Source organism: Eimeria tenella, genomic scaffold (genome assembly GCF_000499545.2).
Source record: "Eimeria tenella Houghton genomic scaffold, Eth_scaff42, whole genome shotgun sequence".
NCBI lineage: Eukaryota > Apicomplexa > Conoidasida > Eucoccidiorida > Eimeriidae > Eimeria > Eimeria tenella.
Window position 1 is genome coordinate 94,916 of NW_013543356.1, and position 7,342 is coordinate 102,257.

The 7,342-nt window shown below is 54.4% G+C and overlaps 2 protein-coding genes across 2 annotated transcripts; one reads left to right on the forward strand and one right to left on the reverse strand.

The window, feature by feature from the left end:
- Positions 1-1,449: 1,449 nt before the first annotated feature.
- On the reverse strand, positions 1,450-2,400 carry ETH_00002820 (uncharacterized protein; the record flags this gene model as incomplete). Its single annotated transcript, XM_013376920.1, has 1 exon — positions 1,450-2,400. One exon carries the CDS (start codon positions 2,398-2,400, stop codon positions 1,450-1,452), a length of 951 nt encoding a protein of 316 aa, XP_013232374.1.
- A 1,202-nt stretch (positions 2,401-3,602) lies between these two features.
- On the forward strand, positions 3,603-6,977 carry ETH_00002825 (amidohydrolase domain-containing protein, putative; the record flags this gene model as incomplete). The annotated part of the gene is made up of 8 exons (XM_013376921.1): positions 3,603-3,887; positions 4,117-4,377; positions 4,505-4,624; positions 4,820-5,004; positions 5,395-5,563; positions 5,836-6,051; positions 6,296-6,414; positions 6,770-6,977. 8 exons carry the CDS (start codon positions 3,603-3,605, stop codon positions 6,975-6,977), a joined length of 1,563 nt encoding a protein of 520 aa, XP_013232375.1.
- Between the last annotated feature and the right edge of the window lie 365 nt (positions 6,978-7,342).

Sequence of the window (7,342 nt, forward strand, 5' to 3'; positions counted from 1 at the left end):
TTGTCACAAACACTACTGTGTCTCTAATGGCCTCCGCTCTAGTGAGTTGATTGCCTGCCAACTGTTCACCCACAAGCAATCCTTCAGCTTCCCCTGCTCTCTTTAGGAATCAGTGCACTCATCAGCCTCTGCAGTGGCCACAGCAGTTTCACCGCCACCACCGCAAGCAATGCTGCTTCGCACCAAAATGCAGTACTTCCTGCTTTCACCTATTCTGTGATTCCGTATATTCTCTATAAGTCACGTGTACGCAGACTCATGCTTGTGTCTAGAGCCCAGGCTCTTCCTCCCTCTTCAAAACCGGCACACCTTAAGCAAGAGGTCAATGTTCCTTCGATGCATCCCTTTGCGCTCCCAAAGGCACACTCTGTGCAAACTGGGCAGCCCATTAGGACACCGGAGTGCACGTAAAAATTGTGCTGTGTCCAGTGTTTGTGCTATGTAGTGGCAGCAGCAAAAGAAAGCACAGAAGACCATGTCATCTTGGTTACTTCCATTACCACTTGTTGAGCTAGTGAGAAAATCTGTGGCGCAAAGGCGGCCCCAAAAAGGCCACAGTTACTGTGAACACGTGCACAGCTGCTTGAAGCAGCACAATGCACCGTGCACACGCGAATGAGCATGTTCCCATGTAGCGAACATACATGTGACCGCCGCGCACATGCATTAAAGGCAACGCATTTGCACACTGGCCCTGCATTCGTGCCTATCTCTTTGAAATGAATGCGACCGCACGCAGGGATACAAGGAGGCCCGCCTTTTCGCACATGAACAACTGCATACGTGTTAGCCCCCAGTGTAGAGACTGCATACGGAAAGCTCCCCAAATGAAATCTGAGCAAAAAAGACCAGGGGTCTCCGCGGTGACCTTTACGTCAGTTGATACCTTGTGTCTGCATGCGTGCATGCAGACATGCGTAAGTAGGCAAAATGCTCTTGTTAAGGCATGCATGCAACAATGCACACTGCTTTCACCCGTCTAACAACGGTTGCCTGCACCATAGGGGCGTTGCATACATGAGAATATGCATGTCAATTACGCATGTGGAAGAGCCTGCAAGTAGATAAATATGCAGTACTGCAAACACGCACTCCAGCTACTCAGCTGTCGCGCAGCTGCGGTGTAAAGTTCGCAAGCTGAGCCCGCGAAAAACTGCATGCATCGAGTACCACGCAATGGCGAGCTGCTGCACGCATGCATGCAACGGCCTGTGCCGCATGCGTGTACAGCCCCAGAGTCAATCCCTCACTCCGCTGCCTGGTTGCTGCGTCAGGAATGCCCGCACGAGCTGCCCCTCGCGTCGCATGAATGTCTGTGTGCAAGTGTACATACGCGCATGCACGCATGCATGCATGCATGCGGGGTTTCCTGCAGCAAAGAGCCTTCGGCAGCAGCAGCTGGTGGCGCTGCTGCTGCAGAAGGCCGGAAAGAAGCGCCTGAGCGCGCAGCTAAAAACTAAACAGTCGGGAAGCACACACATAACGGCCCCCCTCGAGATCTTCTTCAACTGCATCGGGAGTTTCGGTGGTTTCTTCCTGCGCCGCTGCTGCCGCGGAGCCGTCTGCTGCAGTGATGGCAGCAGCAGCAGCAGCAGCAGCAATGTCCCGCCGGAGAATGCTCAAGACCCCCCCCACTTCGTCGTCTTCAGAAGCCGACTGGCCCTCGTGTTCAGCTTCGTTGTCTGCAGAGGAATCCCCCACTGCGAGAGTGTCGGACACGAGAAGGCCGCTGGAACTTCGGTGCACAGGCTCGAGAATGGCCCGCCATTCCTCTCCTGCTTCCAAGTCGCTCATTTCCGAGTGGCCTTGGCTTTCCTCTTCCACGGAGTGGCCCACCTGCGTGTTGTCGCGGCTGGGGTTGCCGGACTCTGTGTCGGGGAGGAACTCCCTGACTTCTGCGGGGCCAAACCTGACGCTGCGGCCGCGGATGAGGGGGGGGCAGGTGCTGTGCCGCGGGTTCAGCGAGTTTGCTGCAGCAGCAGCAGCAGCAGGCGCCGAGCGGCCGTTCGGCGCTGCGCCGGACGCGCCGCCTGCTGCTGCTGCCTCGCCACCTGCTGCAGCCGAGTCCGCAGCCGCCAGCGCTGCTGCAGGCGCTGCTGTTGGGCAGCTGTGGTGCTTCCTTTGGTGCCACAGCAGCCGCCGCGTGAGTCCACTCTTGCTGTCCGAGGAGGACGGTGGCAGGGCCTCTGCTTGCTGCTGCTGCGGCTGCGGCGGCTGCTGCTGCTGCTGCTGCTGCTCCACGCTGCTTCCTGTTTTGCTGCCCGAGCAAAACAAGTGCTTCCATCTGCTCGTCCCCGTGGCAGCCTTATCTCTGCTCGGCTCCGAAGACAGGCTGCTGTTGCCGAGGTCTGCAGCTGCAGCAGCGGCCTCACCGCCTGTGGCCCGTATACATTTCTGCATCACGGCGCAGCAGGGGATTTCAGGTTCGTGCTGCTGTTCGTGCTGCTGCCAATGCTCTTTTCTTCTCCCGCAGCAGCTGAATGAGAACTAGGAGAAGGTGACAATCTACGCACTGGTGAGAGCGCCGCGCAACACGACCGGGCCGGAGGTTGCTGCAGCAGCTGCTGCTGTTGCAACCGTTGCAGCGGAGAAGCCAATATGAAAAGGCATAGAAAAGACGGTGTGTGGCATCAAACGAAGAGATGTTGAAAAAAAAGAGAGAAATACAGTGCAGCAGAGCGGCAGCCGGTTAATGCCTCTCCCTGCGTCCGTGGTGGCGCTGCTGTCGCCGCCACGCAAGACCTAGGAGATACAATATTCCAAACACTCACAGCTCACCAAAACAGGCTTGCCATGTGGAAATCGAACAAAGAATCGGAGGCGGGAGAAGCCGACTTTCCGTGAAAACCCACGCGTCCTAGCAGCAACACCAGAACAGTAGTAGCACGCAGCACCGCGCACACCGTGAATCCGAGGGCTGAAAAGTTGTACTTACTAAGTCAAATAGACACGGAGAAAGGAGTAGTTTGTTCTTGCTACAAACGAACGGGAATGCTATTTGCTTCCGCAGCAACTCTTGGGGACCAAATGGCCCAGAGAGAGGGCCAAGAGCGGAGACGGAGATCGAAACCCATTGGTGTTACGGAGGCGCGTTGGCGGCCCCCTCGCTAGCTACAGGCCATCAAACATTAAATTGAATATAAAACATGAAGAGCTTGACGCTCGGTGTGTTTTCTTAGGTGGCAATACAGTGGAAGGCACACTCCGGGGACATCCGAAATGCTGGGTTAGGAAGACTGCTACACACTGTCACACACCTGCTGTCTGCCGTTGCTGCCAGCCACAAATGCGCAACCACTGCTGCTGCTGCTGCACCAGCAACTAGGAGAGAGCGTGTCTTTGTGTCTTTTAGTTGCTTTATGCCATTCTAGTGCTCTAAACCGGCGGACGAGCGCAGCGCTCGCGCCGTTTCCAGCTCTTCCTCGGGGCCCAGCTAGACAACGAACAGCAGCACTTAAGCACGCAGCACATTTGAGCTGCTCTGTAGGTTTGCTGCTGAAGAACCAGCAGCAGAGAGCAGCAGGAGGAGCGGCGTAGCGCGAACGGCGCCCACAGCAGCTGCAGCAGTCGGAGCAAACCTGCAGCAGCAACACTGAGTCACAATGCTGCACTCGCGCCGCCTGTCTCGCTGCATCTGTATCCTGATATTTCTGGCAACAACAGCCAAACGGGCCGAGACTGCAGCAGCAGCAGCAGCAGCTGCCGAAGCACTTACCAGCATTCCAGACATCCCACTATGTGGATCTCCCCCGACGCACGCGTGCGTGCTACAGCAAGCTGCTGCTTTGCAAGACTGGGGCACAGCAGTTCGCCGCCAGCTGCATAGACACCCCGAGCTAATGTATGAGGAGCTGCAGACTTCAATCCTGGTGCAGCAAGTGCTCACAGTGAGGCCTTCCCCAGTCGCGTCAACAGCAGCAGCAGCAGCAGCAGCAACAGCAGCACAGGCAACAGACGTAACAGCTGCTTCTCTTGCTGCTGCGCCTCTCTCTAAACTCCGCCTGGGCACCATCACCGCTGCCTTGACATTCGCTACTGCATGCAGCTCCTGCCGTGCTCATATCAGACCTCGGCTTCCTGCTGCTGACTCCGCTGCTGCTGCTGCTGCTGCTGCAGAAGTTAGGTATAAAGCACACGACGGGCTGGGGCCGGGATCGCCGCACATCTCTTGTTGACGAGTCGCTGCTGGAGCCCTCGACTGAGCGAGGAGATGCTGAAGACCTTCAGAAGCTGCAGGAACTGCAGCAGCAGCAGCAGCAGCAGCAGCAGAAGGAAGCAGGAGTTGTAGGCACGGGAGTTGTTGCTGAGATTGGAACTGGCGAGGCCCCCTGTGTCTTGCTGCGAGCTGATATGGATGCGCTGCCAATAGTGGAGCAGGTGCTGTCAGTGCTGCCTGTGGCCGTTTGCTTCGCTTGCTGCTGCAGCTGAGATCTTTTCCACGAAGTAGATCGAGTTCTTTCTTTTATCGTGGCTGCTGCTGCTGTTGCTGCTGCTGCTGCTGCAGGCTGATGTCGGCTTCAAGTCCGAAGTTCTCGGGAAAATGCATGCGTGCGGCCACGACGTGCACACCACTATGCTTCTTATGGCTGCAGCTATTCTGAAGAAAAACGAGAGTTCTTTGAAGGTTTGCACAACTGGAGTTTCCAGCTTAGCTGCTTTGCATATTTAGTGTTTTAAGACAGGAAAGTTAGCCTTTTTGCTGCTGCTGCCGCCACTTTCTCGGGCTCCCGCAGCAGCAGCGTTGCGGGCAAGTGCAAGTCCAGCAGCAGCAGCAGCAGCAGCAGAGGCTGCAGTGAACTGCTTGTGCTTCTCCCAACAGGGCACAGTCCGGCTGGTGTTCCAGCCTGCTGAAGAGGGAGGCGAGGGGGCCCGCATGATGCTAGAAGAAGGCCTGCTGCAGCAGCAGCCAACAGCCAGCCTGGCTCTGGGTTTGCATGTTGCACCGCAGCTGCCTACGGGGACTATCGCCTCCAGAGCAGGAAACCTCATGGCTGCCACTGCAAGGTGATAAAGCTGTTTCGCCTCCACTAAGGGCGGCATAAGATAATTAGAAACACCGAAGCTTTCCAGAACTTTTGTTTTTGAATTAAAACGCGAAATGAACTTCCTTCCTATCAGTATCAGGTCCTCAGCAAGCCTTTTGTGTATCTCTCCATCCATACGACTTCGTTTTCCCGCCTCTTTGTGTGCCCTTATTGCGGCATTCTTATTCGTCTTGTATTCTGTATCTTCTGCGCTGTTTCCTTGTGTTTGCGCTTTTACTTCTGTCAGCTTTACGCTGTGTTCCTTTATCGATTTCTTTTTTCTGTGCTATTAACTCTGGCTTCTTCTCCCGGCTAACCTTGCCTTTCCTCCCTTTGCATGTATTTTGTTTCATTTATGGTGTTTGTGCAGCTTTCACTTCGAGGTCGTGGGAGTTGGCGGCCACGGCGCAATGCCATTTGAGACACACGACCCAATCGCTGCATGTGCCGCCGCCGTGCAGAACATAAATACGTTTGTAGCAAGAGAAAATGACTATTCAGCGGAGTCCTCCGGATTTGTCTCAGTCACGCAGATCCAGGTTAGAGAGACACAAATTCCCTTCCGCTCACTTCCAAGTGTTATTTCTGCATGCCTTAGCCACTCGAGGCGTGGAGGGCGAGCACTCCGGAAGCATGATATTCACAGCAGTAAATAGTAATGCTAATCAGCGGCAAGTGGAATACTCGCAGGGTGGCGCAGAAAAAGGAGTTTTGCGCGCAGCCAATGAGAGTGAGATCTACATGTAATAAGTTGAAACAGGGGCGGTGGGGCGATTGTAGAATGCACCTGTGTGTCTCACGTGTCTTCTAGGCGGGCAGTGCCTTCAATGTCATTCCATCTAAGTGCACACTGAAGGGAACTATTAGGGCTTTTAGCAACGAGAAGCTGCGGGAGCTGCAATTACGACTCCGCCAAGTGGTCCAACACACAGCTGAAGCCTTCCGTTGCAGCTTACGAGTCATCCGTTTGCTTACCAACACGCCAGCACTTCGTGTGCATCCAGAGGCTCTGGCTGTTCTTCACGAGGTATGTTTTGTTGCTGTGGCTGCGCGGCAGGGCTATTGCTGCTGCGGTGCTGCAGCTGCGCGACTTTGTTCGTAGCTGAAATGGCTGTTTCAAATGGCCTCACTGCTCCTGCTGTTGTCTTGTACTGTTGCTTCTTTGTTGCTGTTGCTGTTTGCCGTGCCTGCCTGTCGCCTGCTGTTGTGTCTGTGCCTGGGCAAAGCAACATGCTGTGGCTTGCTGTGCTGCATTGCCTGCTGATTGTCAGGCTGCCCCTGGAATAGTTGCGGGCGGTCAAGTTATTACAATGGAGCCGACCTACGGTGGCGAAGACTTTGCCTTTGTGCTGGACAAGCTCCCTGGAGCATTTGCGTTTATCGGCATTGGGTGCGTTTTCAGTCGTGTGCTGCCCTCGCACTTGCCGTTTCATTTGTTGTTTCTTCGATAGAAACATCATTGATAGTTTTGTTTGGCTCATCTCCCGCCACTGACAGCGAGTTGCTTCTTCGCAGCCAGAGTAAACGTGCCAATAATGTCCGTTTTCGTGGTTTTGCATAAATGGCCTGGCTCTACCACTTTTCGGCTCTCTTTTCCAATGAATTGAAGGCACATCTCTGGCTTCTTTGGAGGCTTTGCTGTTTGTTTCCCAGTCTCGTGCTGTTTGGTTCCTGTTACTGCGCCACTTGTTCCCTGATGTTATGCCATTTGTTTCCTGATGCTGTGCTATTGGCGACGTGCTCAGGAGCGGCGCCGAGAAGGCAGGACATGTCCCAACAGCCTTTGGGCTGCACCACCCAAAGTTTGCTGCAGATGAGGCAGTGCTGCAGGTGGGGGCAGCACTTGAGGCAAAGTTTGCTTTCGAAGCTATCAAGCACTTGCTGCAGCAGCAGAAGCCACAGGGCCAGCATATGCCATCGCAGGAACCACAGCAGCAAAAGGAGGAGCTCTAGTGCGGACGAATCTGATGGACTGAGTATATGTTAAATGCCCCAAAGAATGAAGGGCTGTGCGATAATGATCTGCAATTTGTCGTTGCAAACGTGAACATCTCTGGCGTGGCGATGCTGCAGCAGCGCGAAAAATATGTAGTGTTTCTCGGCGCGCGGAGTAGCGAAATAAAGTCAGTTTGATGCATCACGTTAATTTCCCTTTTTAAATCGACTGGTTTGGCTGCCTTTTAAACTGTTGTAGAGAGGGTGGTGCCAAAGAGCACCTTACCTGAGATGCGCATTAAGTTTCAGGCCATCCATAGATTTAGAGAAGCAGGTTAGATCATTCGAGAGCACAGCAGAGCTTGGAATGAAACAAAGACGAA